Genomic DNA, 16500 nt, shown 5'->3' on the forward strand with positions numbered 1-16500 from the left:
GTAAGAAGCGATTCATGAGTTCTGTATCAGCGTCGCATTGGTCTCTGGAAAATAACGGGGAAAGAGGGGACCCGGCACGTGATCATGCAGGGAGATAACTGTGCGTGCAACAAAGTCCAACTTTGTACGCCTTTCGGGGACTGTATATGCAGTTATTGGCCCAAGTACGACAGGGACAACTTGTGTTCAGGCACCGCGAAAGTCTTCAGTTCTCTCGATGACGACACACTCTACAGTCCTTATCGATAACCCAATTGGGCCTAGCGTGGTCTCTGGCACTACCGGCTGACTCAGCGGTCTGGCTGCAATCCATGGCTTTCTCAACATCCGCACATTCTTACTCTAGACACATCATGGACTTGTCCCATTTGACTCGCCCGGGCATATTGTCCCAATGCTCACGGTGCTCCAGCTCACTGGCTGCACTGGAGAATGAGTGGGCAAAACTATCCAATGTCTACGCTATCCCGACGGCATGGCTCAGTGTCGACCTCCATCGCATCTCGGTATCATCGGAGCGCAAACAGATTCCTCACACTTCTGACATGACCGTCTTGCGTGGGCGTATTATCCAGGAAATTTCGTGCAAATTATGTCAACAACGAATTGGAGTCCTGTGTCCATTCGACACTGGGTAAGCTGCCCTGAACTGCTAGCGTAACCCCTCCCTGCTGATCCGAGTTTAGAATGAATATACTGTGGAAGATGAACAAGGTTGCATTTAGGGAAATTGTTACTATGCGGACCGTACAGCCTCAGTTCAAACAGGGGACCCTCGAGCGCCTCCTTTGTCCTACCCCGAAAGAACCACCACGCCGAACCTCCGAAATTGTCCAGGACACTGCGCTTGTCCCGGCTGGCGTCTCTGATCCCGCCAACCTCGATCCGTCAGTACAAAGGCAAATGCTCAGCCAAGGCAGAAGCATCGATCAAATCTCGAACTCCGTGAACCACCTACAAGATACAATGTCAGATCTCAAGCATTCCTTCACCGCACTTCGAATTGAGTTGAACGGACCAAACAGGCACATTGGAGAGGGATCTTTCCTCCAGGGGCATGATTTTGACATGATTGCTACCGTACTCAGAGAGCTCAAATCCAAATCCGACGAAATTGAGAAATTGAAGTTGGAAATTGAGGCTCTGAAGTTAAAGAATCGTTATATGGGAGGAAACTCACCACAGCCTCAGCAAGACTCATTGTCTGTGTTGAATATGAATTCTGCACTCCCTGAAGTTCGAAGCCCGGGCTTGCTCCAGGCAGGCCGGAAGCGCACTTGGCCCGACGCTTTCCCTGTTGATCGCGGCCAATCATTTGGCACCTACTTTGATGAAAACGATATGACTGACGATTCGGACCTGTCATTCCCAGCTGTCCGTGAATCTTGTGGTGATCTTAAAGATCAACAACGGCGTGCCATTACCAGCGGCCCGTCGGAATACGGAGCGGGCTCAGGGCCGGCACCTCAGAATGGGGCCAGTAACACAAACCAAGCTCGATCACAACCTCCTCAGCAGACCATGGCGAAACGCCCGCGCCTGAACCCGTCAAATGGCGACAACCCGGAAGCTGTAGCGCAAGCACCTGCACCGAGAGGACGGGGCAGACCCAGAAAATCAACCAACCCACCCCCGAATCCCAATCCTGACATTCGACAACCTCCAAATCCTACTCTGAACGGGCAGGGAACCAGCGCCGATTCTACTGGTCAACCAACATTGACACGCCGACAATCCCGTCGCAGCCTGCGAGCAACATCTCCGGACCCATCCTACAGCGACAATGACCAAGATGGGGCATCTGATTCCCAGCAAGCGGCCAACAAAAAGACCAAGCGCAACACTGGCTCTCCGAATGGAAGTCGGATTGGTGTTCAAGAGGAATCTCTGGACGAAATTGCTATGAATGAGAAGCGTAAAGCTAAGGTCGCGGCGCGGGACGTCATGGCTAAAATGGCTTTACAGCAAGAAGAGGCTCGAGAGGCAGGCAATACACGATAGACGCGCTTTGTATTTCTACGATATTTGTACAATAGATTCCAATACAGCTGGTCTAGATGGATTCGCCGTGACATAATTAAATGATTCTTCGCTGATTTACCTTCCAACGTTGCAAATATATACCTCGCAGATCAACTGAACCTTATCCATTTCTCAACTCGTCCGGCATCAGAAGTGAAAATAATTAATCCAGAACCATTTTAGGTAATCGTGTTTTGAGTTAGACTTCGGTTCCTGGTGGCGGTGGGTTTTCAACAAAAAACATCACTCAAGGCGGATATATACAACCCGAATGAACTGCTACCGATAAGAGTAAAGATTTAGAATATGAGGTCTTGTCTCGCAAATACGGTATTTTCATGATATTATCTCTGGCAATCTTGCTATTTAAGAAATTAAAATAAAAATAAAATAGGCATACATAAAGTGTCATAATGCATGAAATGGATATAGTCTCAACTCGTTGTGCCATAATTCGATGATCGCACTCGTTTAGCGAGTGGGAATGAAATGCTTAGAGTCGGACTGTTGCTGGCTGAATGACTCAGGGAAGGCTGCGATACCACCGATGATACCAATAGCCATGAAGCAGAGGGAGATGAGGGACCAGATGACACCCCAGCACTGGGAGGAACCACCGTATTTCTTGGCGAAGACGCTGGCGTCGGAGGTGTTTACTTTGCGCAGGATGAGGTCGTCACACTGAGATAGATTGTTAGATAAGTATATGAAGAGGGTTGGCTGGACTTACGATATCCCAGACGCTGTACAGAGCGGACATGACACCGATGAAGAGCTAGATAAGACAGATATTAGTATGACTGGTAACTTGATATGAGCAGAGTAGATGCGACTTACCACAACCCAGCGCAAAGCTTCGCCATGGGCGATGAACCAGCATGCCACCAACAACCCAACCGCAAGGAGGATAGTCAGAATGGTCAACCAGTCCCGTCGCGCCCACCAAAGCGTAAGCAGGAAGCAAACACCCAAGATAATACTGGCAACCTTGCTAGCCACAATATCGAACCCAGCGAAGATCAGAAGCGCGCCGATGATCGAGGAGCCGAGATAACCAGCTGGCAAGGTGATCGCGCTGACACCACCCTGCATATGGGTGACACCACCTTCATGGGGATCAAGGGAGATGGACTTGACTTTTCCACCGGTGCAGCAGGCAGTGATCGCATGGCCGAACTCATGGAAGGCAATCACCAGCATCTGTCACATGTTAGTCGCAAACAGAAAGAAGGGTGGGAAGGCTATTTACTTTGAAGGGCCATAGTGACCAGCGAACATAGGGCAGGTTCCATAGTAGTGCGATGACCACGACATAGACGGCCATCACCCCCAGGGTGATGGCCTGAGTATGGTTGACTGTCAAGCCACGACTGGCGAGTTGATGCGGGGCCGTTTCCACGCTTCGGGCTAGCGCTGCATATAGGGCTGGCATGGTGGGTAAACAAATAAACAAGTAAGCAAAAGAGATGAAAAAGAAACCAGCAAGGCACCGCTCGAGCTATTTAAAAGAGTTGTTAAAACTCAGTGCAGATCCGCGTAGGGATGGACGCGCATGTTTGTGTGGCTGGTGTGGCGCCTATTTTTAGCTTCTTGGCTTTGTTTCACTCCGACCATAGGGCTGAATTGTTCTTGATTATCAGTCAAATCAAGCCGTTTGAATATATTAAAATGTTATGGTTTGCAAAAAAAACCCAGCTCATACTGACTGGAAAACCATTGAAAGCCACAGGCACTCATAAAACCCAAGAAGACTCGGTATTTGGGATTTAGCCTAGGACGTTTATTACACCTAAATATTGAACCGCAATCATCAGTGTACTCAAGGGTCTAGGAGTAACCAATGAAGTCTCTCCTTTGGCAAAATTCTCGATTCTTCAAGCTAGAGGATAGAAAAAACATCCTCTGCTGCTGATTCCTCCTCGTCCGATTCCTCCGACACCTCTGGCTCATAGAGAGTGCACATCATTCGTTGATAATAAGGACGACGAGTACCGTCTCCATCTTCCTTTTCCCAAGTCTCTCTCTCATCGTCAAAAAGATTTTTCAGTGTCGCACCACGAGATTTTAACAAGTTGACCATATGCAAGTCGCCCTGCCTTTCAGCAGTGTAAAGTGCAGCATGCCCATACTCCGTGACGTTCAATCCTCCATCAAGAAGAAAGCCTACCATACACTCATCCCTATTCAGCACAGCTAGCTTTAAAGCCGTTGATTGCGGCCCCACGCCGTGTTCGAGCAATATAGCCCGTCGGTTATCTTCAACAGCGCTATATAAAGGTGAGAGGGCATATCGGGTGGGATCAGCACCTCGCCGAAGCAGAAGCTTCACCATGTCCAGATTTTCGGATTGCACCGCAGTGAAAAGGGGCGGGTTATCAATCTCCGTTGCATGCCACCAGTTCGTATCACGCTCCCAATAGAGATATTGTATGCGATTTCCACGACAGAAATTAGGTTGTGCGCCAAAATCAAGCAAGGTTGTAACAATTTCAGTAGAACCGGTCTCAATGGCCACCAGTAGAGCGTGCTGAATGTTCACAATACTCGGTATACTGTGCTCCTTTCCCTGTTGGTAAAGAGGGTGGGTGTAGATATCCTGCCAGTACTGGTCTGGAAGACCTCGAAGCTGACCTCTTCTTTGTGTTGGATTGACTTCTTCTTCCTCTTCCTCGTCCACGCCTTGCATCTGCTTTACCACCTCAAATTCCCCTCGGTTGCCCGCTGCTAGTAATGTTCCGCTAAGCTGATCACGGACAGCCTTCACACCCTCCAACATATTTGGAATTCGCAGAAAGAGGTTCCTCTCGACAAGAAAAGAAAGTGCGGCTCCATGTTTATACTGGCCATGAAAGTAATACAAGAGCTTGATAAGCCGGTTGTGTAGATGGCGACTGGTCCTGACCAAGGCATATATGCTATTTTCAGAAAGGTGCGATGCGATGATCAATGTAATCTCAGTTGGGACTTGATCGAGCGACATGGAAAGACGATATATGTTAGATACTTGCGTATTAGGGAAGTCGAAAAGACGTGAGACTCTAAGCCGTATGTGGTTAGCGCCAAAGCATCATTCTCGACAAATTCCAGTCGAAACTACAGCACGTGATGGATGTGCTTCTTCCAATGTTTGCTTCAACTTCTCCTTCTTGCATCCAACCTCCATATATTGAGGCTCGGACCTTCACTGTGACCTGCCGGTGCTACCGCACCCCGCAAATGCGGGGATGGAAATTGGGATCAACAACCATCCATTTGCCGATTCTACAAGCTAATGGAATATAAAAAGAATGCCAATCAGATACTTTTGACTACCCATATATCCACCCTACCATGACTTACTGTCATCCTTGACCTTCCTATACCAAAAATCACACTCAACATGGTGGGCATTCTACCAGTCCTGGTCGCAGGACTCACAGGATGTACATACGCCCAACCAATGGGGACAAAGCATCGGAGCACAAATTACCATGAGAATGCAGGTGTTCTCGATTTTGTCAATCCCCTCATTGGCACTTATGGAATCACCCCAAATGGAAATGGCGGTATGATCCCCTCTGTCTGTCCCCCGTTCGGAATGACGCGGTGGACACCGCAGACGCGCGAGAATTTCATTTCCCAGGTTCCATACGGGGATAGCGACCGTCTTATTCATGGATTTCAGGCTACTCACCAGCCTGCAATTTGGATGGGCGAGTCTGGCCAGGTTGTCTTGACGCCTGGCATAGGCGATGTTCAGCCCTTGTTTGAGAATCGCGGGCTGGAGTTCCGCAAACAAGACGAAAGAAGTACGCCGTACGTTTATGAGGTTTTGGTTAATGCCACTCAACTTATGGATCGTGATTGGAATGCCACAGCCGAGGCTGTTGGTGATGGGGAGGTTCCTGGAGGTGCTGGAGCGGTTCCTGATCAGGTGAAGGAGGGTGCTAATGGGCGGACGCGAAAACGGGAAGTGGAATCGACTCTTCGCGCCCAGTCTGACGAGAAATATGAGACTTCTATTCAGGTATGTATTACAACGCGTGATTTGTTGCTGCATAGGTTCTATTGTATTTTTTTAGATTGCCATGTCGGCAGATGCTCACGTTGGCCACCTTCGCTTCGACTTCCAAAGTGACGACCAAGCCCAGAATCCTTGGGTATTTATTCAAGCTTCCCGTCGGAATTGGATTGGTGAAGTTCATATTGACTCGAAGAACAAAGAAATCTCTGGGTACAACACAGAGCGCCAGGATTATCTTCTCGGACCTGACAAAGCACCGTCATTCAAGGGATACTTCGTGTCCCGCTTCTCTGAGCCGTTTACCGAGTATGGCGTTGCCAATGGCGGTGATTTGATGGAAAATGAAAGTTACCGACATGGAAATTTCACTGGCGCATACGTGAAGTTCAGCAACAAGACCTCGCGCGTAGAAGTACGGACGGGCGTTTCATATGTTAGTATTGCACAGGCTCGGAAGAACCTCGAATTCCAGACCCCGGATGGACACACATTCGAAAACACCACCGACAAAGTGAAGTCTGCCTGGCTCGAGAAGCTCGGTCGAGTATCCATCAAGGGCGTCAACAAAACCGATTCAGATCATGACCCCCGTACGATCTGGTATACCGGTCTATTCCATGCACTCCAATACCCAAATGACTTCTCTGAACCCACATCAAGGGACGATGATGCGCCACGAACCTTCTACTCCGGTTATACTGATAGCGTCCACACAGAGAACGACTCATACTACCAGTCCTGGTCAATCTGGGATACATACAGAGCCGAGCACTCAGTACTCACACTATTCGCCCCAGAACGTGTCAACAGCATGATGCGCTCGCTGCTCCGCATCTTCGATTGGACTGGCTGGTTGCCGATTTGGGCAAACCTCGTTGAGACAAACATCATGATCGCGACAAATGCAGATGCAGTCCTGGCAAATGCATTGGAGCGCGGATTCAAGGACTTTGATATCTCCAAAGCTTGGAAGGCCGTTAAAAAGAATGCGTATACACCGCCTGATAATGACACCTTGCTTCTGTACTATGACCGTGAGCCGGACACCTCGTATGAGGCCCGCGCTGGTCTCACGCTATACATGAAGCAGGGTTGGGTATCGAATGACGGATGGTCCGAAGCGGGTAGTCGGACTTTGGACTACGCATTCGACGATTATGCCTGTTCAATTGTTGCTGCACACGCTGGAGCGGAAAATGCGGCTGTGATCGCACTGCAAGAGCGAAGTGGAAACTACGCTTATATCTGGAACAACGAGACGCAGTTCATGCAAGCGCGCAATGCTAACGGGAGCTGGGCGAATAGTACCTGGGGCTGGACAGAAGGTGATGATTGGGTATACACCTTCGACGTGATGCACGATGTGAAGGGTCTGGCTAAGCTTTTCGGTGGTCGTGAAGCTCTGCGAGACAAGCTAGATGCCCACTTTAAGGGCGGCCATAATGATCACACGAATGAGCCGAGCCACCATGTGCCTTATCTCTATTCTGTTCTTGGATACCCCAACCAAGCAGCTGAGACCATTAGAGAGGTTGCCTGGTCAAATTATAATACCACCAGTGGTGGGCTGGGTGGCAATGAGGATTTGGGTCAGATGAGCGCCTGGTATGTCTTCTCAGCTCTGGGTTTCTATCCGGTCAATCCTGCCAGCGACGAGTATATTGTCGGGACCCCGCTCTTTGAACATGTGTCCATTCGCCTTCCAAGTGGAGCGAGTACCGGTGGAAGGATTGTGAATGGCAAAGAAAGGATGTTAGAGATTGTTGCCCCGGGTGCATCTACTATGGCATACATTAAGAGCCTGAAGGTCGATGGAAAGGCCGTTGCCTCGCCAGTCTTGAAACATGGTCAGATCGTGAGCGCCAGAAATATTGAGTTCGAGATGAGTGTGACCCCGACCTCTTGGGGAAATATGCCTCCATAGCGAGGTTGCATCTCAGATGGCGCTAGATCGACAGTCCCAATCGCTTAGAGTATAGGAGAACAGTGAACTGGGTAGCTCGTGCGATCATTGTTTGCCACGGAGGGGTTTTACCTTTTGGCCTGCATAACAAGCTGAACTTATTCTTCTTTTAGTTTGATGTTTCTTACTTTTAAATGTTGATTGGTGTGCCGCCTAAGTGTTGAATCACATCATCCCTGAGCTAATTGGCAAATCATTGCACCATACTAGACCGGACTTTTCGTTAGATCCGCATAAATTACGCTTAATCTTCGTTTTTTCCCCGTGGATTTGTGGTGTAGCTCAAATATATGATGTTTATACCTGGATTAGTTGTACTACTCAGCAAGCCAGCCGAAGAGTTTTTCATGCAACAATCTAGAATCTAAAAATAATTAAGTACAGACCAGAATGCATTGCACGAAGAATGAACCGCTCCGGTTCATCACGCCATCAAACTTCAAGATGGCCCATGACGCCTGAGTCCAGCCAAGTAATTAAGTACCACGAAAGCGGGATCTAAGAATGCAGAGATTCATATAAAGACAGACATGCCGAACAAGCTGCACAGAGTATCGCTCCTTAACCTCTTCCCATTCCATCTCCGGCCAACATGGAGAAGGGAATTTTCAAAGAATCGGTTACCTCGCCAGCCTCTCCTCAATATGACAGCAGCGACAGCGATAGCTTTCAATATACCACCGAGGTAGGCGGTAATACCTCGAAGGCGACATACCAAGAAGCATCGGGCGCCCCAGTCGAGGTCAATTCCCCGTTGGGGTATTCAGTTGGACCGGTGACTGTGATCTTTCTCAATTTGAGTAAGATGATTGGGACGGGTGTTTTTTCAACTCGTTAGTATACCTCTTACCTCCCCGAGAACATATACTGATCTGTGTCTAGCATCAAATGTCCTGACAGGAGCCGGCTCCGTCGGGCTCTCGTTGTTGTACTGGGTTATCGGATATCTGATGGCGTCAAGCTCGCTATCTGTTTATATGGAATTTGCATCTTGTTTCCCGAGTCGGTCGGGCTCTGAGGTCGTTTATCTTGAACAGTCGTATCCGAGACCGAAGTATTTCTTTCCTACTGTTTTTGCAATGCAGACTGTTTTGTTTTCGTTTAGTAGCAGTAATGCTGTTGGTATGTTTTTGTCTGTGTGATCTGATGGGGATGATGTTAATGATTTGTTTAGTTTTGGCGCAGTATCTTTTTCAACTTGCGGATGCTGAATCTACACCTTGGAAATTGAAGGGTGTTGCTGCGGCTTCGTATACTGTTGCTGTACTAGGTTAGAGCATCGTGTTTTCATCCCCCGATAACATGACATTTGCTAATGAACGATATTTGGTGCAGTTCTTGCATTCAACACGAGATGGTCTCTCCGAATTGCAAATACCATTGGTGTTGTGAAACTGATCACATTGATATTGTATGAAGAACCACATTTCAAAATCTCAATAGCAAATGCCAACAAATCGCAGTATCGGAATCAGCGGGTTGGTCGTCCTCGGAGGTCACACCTCAGTACCAGATCCAAAGGCAAACTTCAGAAACGCATTCGATGGAAGTGGTGCAGCTACAGTTTATGGAACAACGAATGCATTGGTCAAAGTCATGTTTTCATATGCAGGTTTTGAAAATGCTTTCAACGTGGTCAACGAAGTTCGGGTATGTTCTGACACACCGGAATTGACCTTGATCTCTTGGCTGAGTTTTCAATAGAATCCCACTAAAACCCTGCGATGGAGCGCTCCATTGTCCCTCGGGCTTACCGCGACTCTATACATTTTGGCCAACATCGCATACTTCAGTGCTGCATCCAAGGAAGAGATCCTTGAGTCGAAGGTTGTTGCTGCTGGTCTTTTCTTCGAAAAGGTGTTTGGTAGTAGTGGCGCGGCGACGGCATTGAACTTTCTCATTTGCCTTTCTGCATTTGGGAATCTACTTGCTGTTCTTATTGGACAATCTCGTATGCTGAGAGAATGTGGGAGGTAAGTGAACTGCATTAGGAATCCTTTTCATTCTTATGACATCTAACTATCCGTTGCTCTATAGACAAGGTGTTCTACCCTGGACCTCATTCTGGACCTCAACCAGACCCTTCGGCACACCCCTCGGTCCATACCTGGTAAAATGGGGCTTCACAATGCTCATGATTCTAGCACCACCAGCAGGTAATGCCTTCAATTTTAGTAAGTCCGGTCTTCAATAACCGGTGTCTATCACATTTATTTACCGATGAAACGCCGGCTAACCTTAGCAGTTGTGGATATGGGAACATACCCGGGCTCCATATTTTCCTTGATCCTGGCCATCGGACTAGTGATTACTCGGCAGCGTCGTAAACGGCTAAATCTGGGTGCCCCAGACTACCAGACTTGGCATGTTACGGTTGGGTTCTCGATCCTTTCTAATTTGTACATGGTCGCTATGCCGTGGTACCCGCCTAGTACTGGGGCTAAGGGCGGTGATGTGAGCTTCTGGTATGCGACATACTGTGCGGTTGCTATTGGAATGTGAGTTACTACCCATATTTTGTGGAGAAGAAGATATATGTACTAACGGGTTGGTTTGTTATAGTATTGCGCTCTGTGGAGTTTACTATTATGTCTGGATCCAACTTCTTCCGAGACTGCAAGGGTTTAAGTGGGAGCAGACGGTTCTCACGTTGGATGATGGTGCGACAGCCCATAAGATGGTGAAAGTGAAGAAAGAGAGTTGATATAGAAGTATAGTACGATATGCCTCAAGATAAAGTGAATGTATGTACTTGCCATTTTAGCGTTTACCACGTCATTTCGGTCGGCTCAGGAAGGAACAGTTGCCGACTGTGGAGACTCCGCAGTTTCCCCGACTTCCCTTTCACCATCAGTCAGCCCAATGTCGTTATAGCCGATGGGCCGAACATATATAGTCTCAACATCCTCTTTCATCCTGATTTTTTTTGAACTCATCTTCTACAATCTATATCTGCGTGTCAGAACACGTGGGAACTGGGGATCTCCAGACTGGCGGCTATGCGTTTAACAGAAATCTGTTGCCCCCGAACAGCCACACGCGATGACCCGGCGGAACCGTCGGCTGTGGAGTCAAATCCCCATTTAGCGTTGGCCGTGGCTGATTGAGGTCATGGAATGAGCTGATCTTCATCAAAAAATACCGCATGGGTTTCGCTTCATTGGCTTACTTCCAAAAACTTCCGCTAATTATGCGCCATGGAAAGACCAAGTGGGACGAAAAGGTACTCAGATGTCATCGAAGATTCTGCAGAACCCAGGGAAGCTTTCGGTGATGCTTTAAAAGCTGACGGCTGCCGGGCCATTCCTCTGTTTCAGGTCTCATTCCAAGATGCGTTCTCCCGGTTCCTGGCTTTGGGCCTCTCTTGTGGCCTCTGCGGCCCCGTCCCTCGCCATTTATGCCCCATTGAACTTGGGCAATGGCTTCAAGCTCACTGCCAATGAGAAAGCCAATCACCTATCGATTACTCAAGATGGTCGCCCCATCTGGGACACTGTACCAGGGAAGGGATTCCTCAGTGCCAGCGCGGGAGATGACGAGATCATCGCTGCCAACGGTAACTTCAAGATCAATGAAGTGGACCAGAAGAAGTGCACCGGCCAGCAAATTATCAAGGTTGATCTGCGTCAATGGCACGGCAGCGCCAATGACCATGCTGCGGTCATTGAAGGTCACCTCACTGGCTGCGGTGATGCCACTGCTTCTTTCACTGTTGCGTTCTGGGTGCCATCTCAGTTCCCCAATCGCATCGCCTTCCGTGCCAATGTTGACTCCGACTCGGATGCCACGAAGTTGTACCTGACCTACCGTTCTTCCCCTGCCGAGGACTTCTACGGCCTTGGTGGTCAGGCTTCTTTCGCCTCATTGAAGAACCAGACCGTCCCGATCTTTTCCCGTGAACAGGGTGTCGGCCGTGGCGACCAGCCAACGACTGACCTTGAGTCCAAGGACAGCTTCTTTGCTGGTGGTGATCGCTTTACCACTTACTCCGCTATCCCTCAGTACATCAGCTCCCTTGCACGCGTGTTCCACCTGACCCAGGAGAGCTCTGCTTACGCCACCTTCAACTTCACTGATGCCCGTGCCGTCACTGTTAGATACAGCGGCCTGGATGTCGATGGATATTTCATGCAAGCGGAGAACATGCTTCACGGTATTACCATGTTGACCGACTATACTGGCCGTATGCCCGAACTGCCCAAGTGGGTTGACACCGGCGCTGTTCTTGGTATCCAGGGTGGTCAGTCAAAGGTCAACCGCATTGTCGACCAAGGGCTCAACTTGACCACCCCTATTGCTGCCGTCTGGCTTCAGGATTGGTCTGGTACCCATTCCCAGAGTGTTTCCTACATGTCTCTCAACGTTTCCCGTCTCTGGTGGAACTGGGAGTCTGATTCTAAACTCTACCCAACCTGGAATGAGTTTGTGCAGAACCTGCGTGATGACCACAACGTCCGCACTCTCTCATACATCAACCCTTTCTTGGCCAACGTCAGCTCCAAGCCTGATGGATTCAACTCCAACCTCTATGAAGAGGCCACCAAGGGCGGATACATGATCCAGAACTACACAACCAATGATACTTCTGTTATCTCTAGTGGCCCTGGTCTCGATGCCGGTATTCTTGATCTGACCAACCCTGCTGGTCGCTCCTGGTTCAAGAACGTCCTTCTGTCTCAAGTCTGGAACGCCAACATCTCTGGTTTCATGACCGACTTCGGCGAGTACACTCCCATCTACCCCGACACTCGCTTTGCCAACAAGAGCATCGACCCCTTGGTCTACCACAACACTTACCCCCGTGAGTGGGCTGCTCTTCACCACTGGATCGGCAAGAGCGTTCCTAACTTCGCGGATGCCATCCTCTTCCACCGCTCATGCGCCATGGCCGCCAACCGCTACATGAACCTCTACTGGGCTGGTGACCAGGACACCAACTGGGGCGTTAACGATGGAATCAAGTCTTCTGTTACTGTCATGGGCCACATGGGTCTGTCTGGCTACGCCCACGGTCACACCGAGATCGGTGGATACACCACTACCTGGAACAGCAACGGTGTTGTTAACCGCTCCGCCGAGCTGCTCGGTCGCTGGGGAGAACTCTCCGCTGTTGCCAGCACAGTCTTCCGTACTCACGAGGGTAACGTGCCCCAAGTCAACGCCCAGTTCTACTCCAACTCCTCGACCTACTCATGGTTCAGCTACAATGCACGCATGTTCACCAGTCTTGCCGCTTACCGTCGCCGCATTTTGGACACTGAAAGCAAGAAGCTCGGCTGGCCCTTGCTTCGCATGCCCGTTATCTACCACCCCAACGACGTGAAGGCCAAGGCAATCAGCTACGAGAGCTTCTACCTTGGAGCCGATCTTTACGTTGCACCGGTCCTAGACCCTGGTCACACAAGCGTCAAGGTGTACTTCCCCGGCAAGAAGCAGACCTTCACCCACGTCTGGTCTGGCAAGAAGTACCACGGTGGCCAGACCGCACGGGTATCCGCACCCTACGGAAAGCCCGCTGTTTTCCTTGTCAACGAAACCAAGAACCCCGACTTGGCTGAATTCCTGCAGTTCGTCCGTAAGGAGAACGGCACCGTCATTCACCGGTAATCAATATGTGTTCATGAGCACCTATACCCTTGATGTATAAAACCCGAAGCCTGATTCTGAGCCATCAGAAACGGTGTATATATTTAGAAATCTACTTGACAATCCATTTCTTTCAAAGGCAAAACCCCGTCGGAGCTCGTATGCTCACTTATCACTAAACTGGACTACTTTGACTCCCGAGGCTATAGATCGACATTCTCCGCAGGACCTACTGGAATGTTACATTTCCCCTCATTTCATCAACAAATATTCAGGCTGTTTGATGATGTTGCACCCGGCTCGCTCGCAATTTGACCATGGCAGTCGGTTGTCGGCTGTGGATTTACTTAAACAGCAATGGACCGATGATGTGAAGGTGTGTTCTACAGCTCAAACGGTTGCTGAGAATTTATCACCATGAGACCGTTCAATGCTATACTTTGTCTGTTGACAATCACGACATCGGCAAGAAAGACAAGGGACACTAACGATCGTGGGTCCCTTACATCTACAATATCCCGTATGATATCATGACCTAACAACAAGATCAAGTCCTCCCATTCACATATGAACCCCTACCCCTTGGAAGTATCACACCGAACGGATGGCTAAGAACAGAACTCGAAGCATCCGCAGCAGGACTAGGAGGGTGCGCAACCCCATAAAATAATTTAACACCCTCCCGCCCCCCCCAAAAAAAACTAACTACGTCCAGCCATCTATACGAATTCTACCGCTACGTCGCAAACTCCTCTTGGATAGGCGGTGACCAAGAATACAGCGAACTAAACGAAGCGCTGCCATACTGGCTAAACGCCATAGTCCCGCTATCCTTCACACTCCAAGACGACCGCTTGAAAGGCGATATCAAAACAGTAGTCAACAAAATCCTCGATCTAATTCAACCAGATGGCTGGATTGGACCTGAAACTATTGAAACGGGAAACCGTCTCATCTGGGCGCGGACCCTTGTTTTTCTGGGATTGACCAATCTCGTCGATGCTGATCCGGAGACTTATCAGGAACCTATTCTCGATGCCTTGTATGGATTCAATGAATTGATGAACTCGATGTTGAAGAACAATGGTACGGGCATGATCTATCATGATGGTGATCAGGCCAGTGCGGATGATTTTATTTGGTTCCGGTCTAGGTCGCAGGATATGGTTGTTTCGCTACAGTGGATGCTTGATTATCATCCAGGGAATTCCAGTAAGGTTTTGAGAGACAATATTCGGTTGATTCATGAGTTTTCGTTTCACTGGGAGGGGTGGTATACCGAGCAGAGTTATATCAAGGAGGATCTTAATTCTGTTCCGATGGATTTGGCGGATCAAGAATGGCCATTTTTGCATGGTGTTACTGCTGCTGAAGGTATGTTTCCCTTTGTTATTGGAAGAAAGTTAAAGCTGATGTTTTATGGTGCAGCTTTGAAGTATGCTGCTGTCTTCAGGCGCTCTACTCACAATGATAGTCTGATTACCACAGCTAAGAATGGGGTATGTTTACAATGATCCTCTTCTTAACACATACCTGGAGTTGTTTTTGATTTCTGCAGGTTGACTGGACATTCAAATACCACGGTTCAGCTTCCGGCTCGATCCTTGCTGACGAGGTTGGTGTATATGTCCACTTTCAAAATTCAACCAGCTGACACAACACAGCGACTCGCTGGACTAAATCCATTCTACGGATCAGAACTATGCACAGATGTTGAGACAATCTACTCCCTCGCATACAACTACTTCGCAATCGGCGACCCAGACTACGCAGACCGTACCGAACTGGCTGCTTTCAATGCTCTGCCAGCTGCCATGTGGCCCGACTGGACATCCCATCAGTATATGACGGAGCCGAACCAGCCATTTTCCAAGAATCTTTCTGCTTCGCCTTTCTGGAATGTCAATACTGTCGGTCAGACGTTTGGTATTGAGCCGAACTATCCATGCTGTACTGTCAATCATCCACAGGTATGAAACCGGTGTATTTCTTTGATGGCGCAACGATTTAATATGACATCACAGGGTCTCCCGAAGTTTACAATGTACAGCTTCCTCAAGAACGGCGAAAACGGACTAGTCCATGCCCTCCTCAGCCCAGGAAAAGTGCGCACCAAGATAAACGACAAGGCAGTAATAGTAGACTGCCAAACCGACTACCCATTCAACACAAGCCTGTCATACACAGTTGACAGTGAAACACCCTTCGACTTTTACCTCCGCGTCCCAAAATGGTCAACAGGAATCAAAATAAACGATGAACCATCACAAAGCGACACCACGACAGGCTTAACAAAGATCCCAATCCAGACCGGAGAGACAACCCTCACCTATTCCATCGGCAGGGAAATTCAGACTGAATCAAGAGCAAACGATACAATCGCCATCTACCACGGCCCCATTCTATACAGCCTACACATTGACTCGATCGTAAGAACCAGCCCACCAGCCTATTACGATACGCAGCAGCAATGGCCGGAGGGAACGTATCCATTGCAAATGCAGGATCATTCAATGATTAATGGGACCGAGTGGAATGTTGCTATTGACCCGTCGACATTGAGTTTCCATTCTGGGTCTGGGGAATTACCTAAACCTACGTTTGACGATGGGAAGTTGCCTATGTATATCACTGCAAAGGCTTGCTCGATTGATTGGCCTTTGTTTGAGGGGTCTGTTCCTGCTTCACCGCCTGGCAAAGGGGAAAGGGTTTGTCTTGGGGATAGTTTTGTTGCTACGCTGAGACCATATGGAAGTTCGAAGTTGCATATGTCTGATCTGCCGACTATTGAGCTTGGGAATTAGGGATTGTGGATGGAGTTAGGGTGCTGTGTATAGCTTGTGAACAATCCTAAATATGGAGAGAGATTATCATATCACGATACAAGCCCCGATATATTTCATTGTTGAACCAAGAGTGGATTTTT

General features: G+C 48.8%; 7 protein-coding genes across 7 annotated transcripts; 5 read left to right on the plus strand and 2 right to left on the minus strand.

Moving 5' to 3' along the window:
* Positions 1-353: 353 nt before the first annotated feature.
* N7508_005991 (uncharacterized protein) lies at positions 354-2001 on the plus strand (the record flags this gene model as incomplete). The annotated part of the gene is made up of 2 exons (XM_058464057.1): positions 354-634; positions 687-2001. 2 exons carry the CDS (start codon positions 354-356, stop codon positions 1999-2001), a joined length of 1596 nt encoding a protein of 531 aa, XP_058320535.1.
* Positions 2002-2493: 492 nt separating this feature from the next.
* Positions 2494-3454, minus strand: N7508_005992 (M50 family metallopeptidase; the record flags this gene model as incomplete). Its single annotated transcript, XM_058464058.1, has 4 exons — positions 2494-2703; positions 2753-2797; positions 2860-3222; positions 3272-3454. The coding sequence occupies 4 exons, from the start codon at positions 3452-3454 to the stop codon at positions 2494-2496; spliced, it is 801 nt and encodes a 266-aa protein (XP_058320536.1).
* A 447-nt stretch (positions 3455-3901) lies between these two features.
* N7508_005993 (ankyrin repeat domain-containing protein) lies at positions 3902-4798 on the minus strand (the record flags this gene model as incomplete). The annotated part of the gene is made up of 1 exon (XM_058464059.1): positions 3902-4798. One exon carries the CDS (start codon positions 4796-4798, stop codon positions 3902-3904), a length of 897 nt encoding a protein of 298 aa, XP_058320537.1.
* Positions 4799-5401: 603 nt separating this feature from the next.
* On the plus strand, positions 5402-7949 carry N7508_005994 (GH92 family glycosyl hydrolase; the record flags this gene model as incomplete). The annotated part of the gene is made up of 2 exons (XM_058464060.1): positions 5402-6028; positions 6084-7949. The coding sequence occupies 2 exons, from the start codon at positions 5402-5404 to the stop codon at positions 7947-7949; spliced, it is 2493 nt and encodes an 830-aa protein (XP_058320538.1).
* Positions 7950-8580: 631 nt separating this feature from the next.
* N7508_005995 (uncharacterized protein) lies at positions 8581-10692 on the plus strand (the record flags this gene model as incomplete). Its single annotated transcript, XM_058464061.1, has 9 exons — positions 8581-8821; positions 8871-9110; positions 9163-9258; positions 9324-9399; positions 9452-9638; positions 9693-9961; positions 10026-10162; positions 10234-10486; positions 10551-10692. 9 exons carry the CDS (start codon positions 8581-8583, stop codon positions 10690-10692), a joined length of 1641 nt encoding a protein of 546 aa, XP_058320539.1.
* A 626-nt stretch (positions 10693-11318) lies between these two features.
* Positions 11319-13595, plus strand: N7508_005996 (uncharacterized protein; the record flags this gene model as incomplete). The annotated part of the gene is made up of 1 exon (XM_058464062.1): positions 11319-13595. The coding sequence occupies one exon, from the start codon at positions 11319-11321 to the stop codon at positions 13593-13595; it is 2277 nt and encodes a 758-aa protein (XP_058320540.1).
* Positions 13596-13991: 396 nt separating this feature from the next.
* N7508_005997 (uncharacterized protein) lies at positions 13992-16378 on the plus strand (the record flags this gene model as incomplete). Its single annotated transcript, XM_058464063.1, has 7 exons — positions 13992-14067; positions 14127-14223; positions 14290-14948; positions 15003-15073; positions 15133-15189; positions 15239-15544; positions 15599-16378. 7 exons carry the CDS (start codon positions 13992-13994, stop codon positions 16376-16378), a joined length of 2046 nt encoding a protein of 681 aa, XP_058320541.1.
* Between the last annotated feature and the right edge of the window lie 122 nt (positions 16379-16500).

Source organism: Penicillium antarcticum, assembly GCF_028974205.1.
Source record: "Penicillium antarcticum strain IBT 31339 chromosome Unknown utg000005l_segment0_segment0, whole genome shotgun sequence".
Lineage (NCBI taxonomy): Eukaryota > Fungi > Ascomycota > Eurotiomycetes > Eurotiales > Aspergillaceae > Penicillium > Penicillium antarcticum.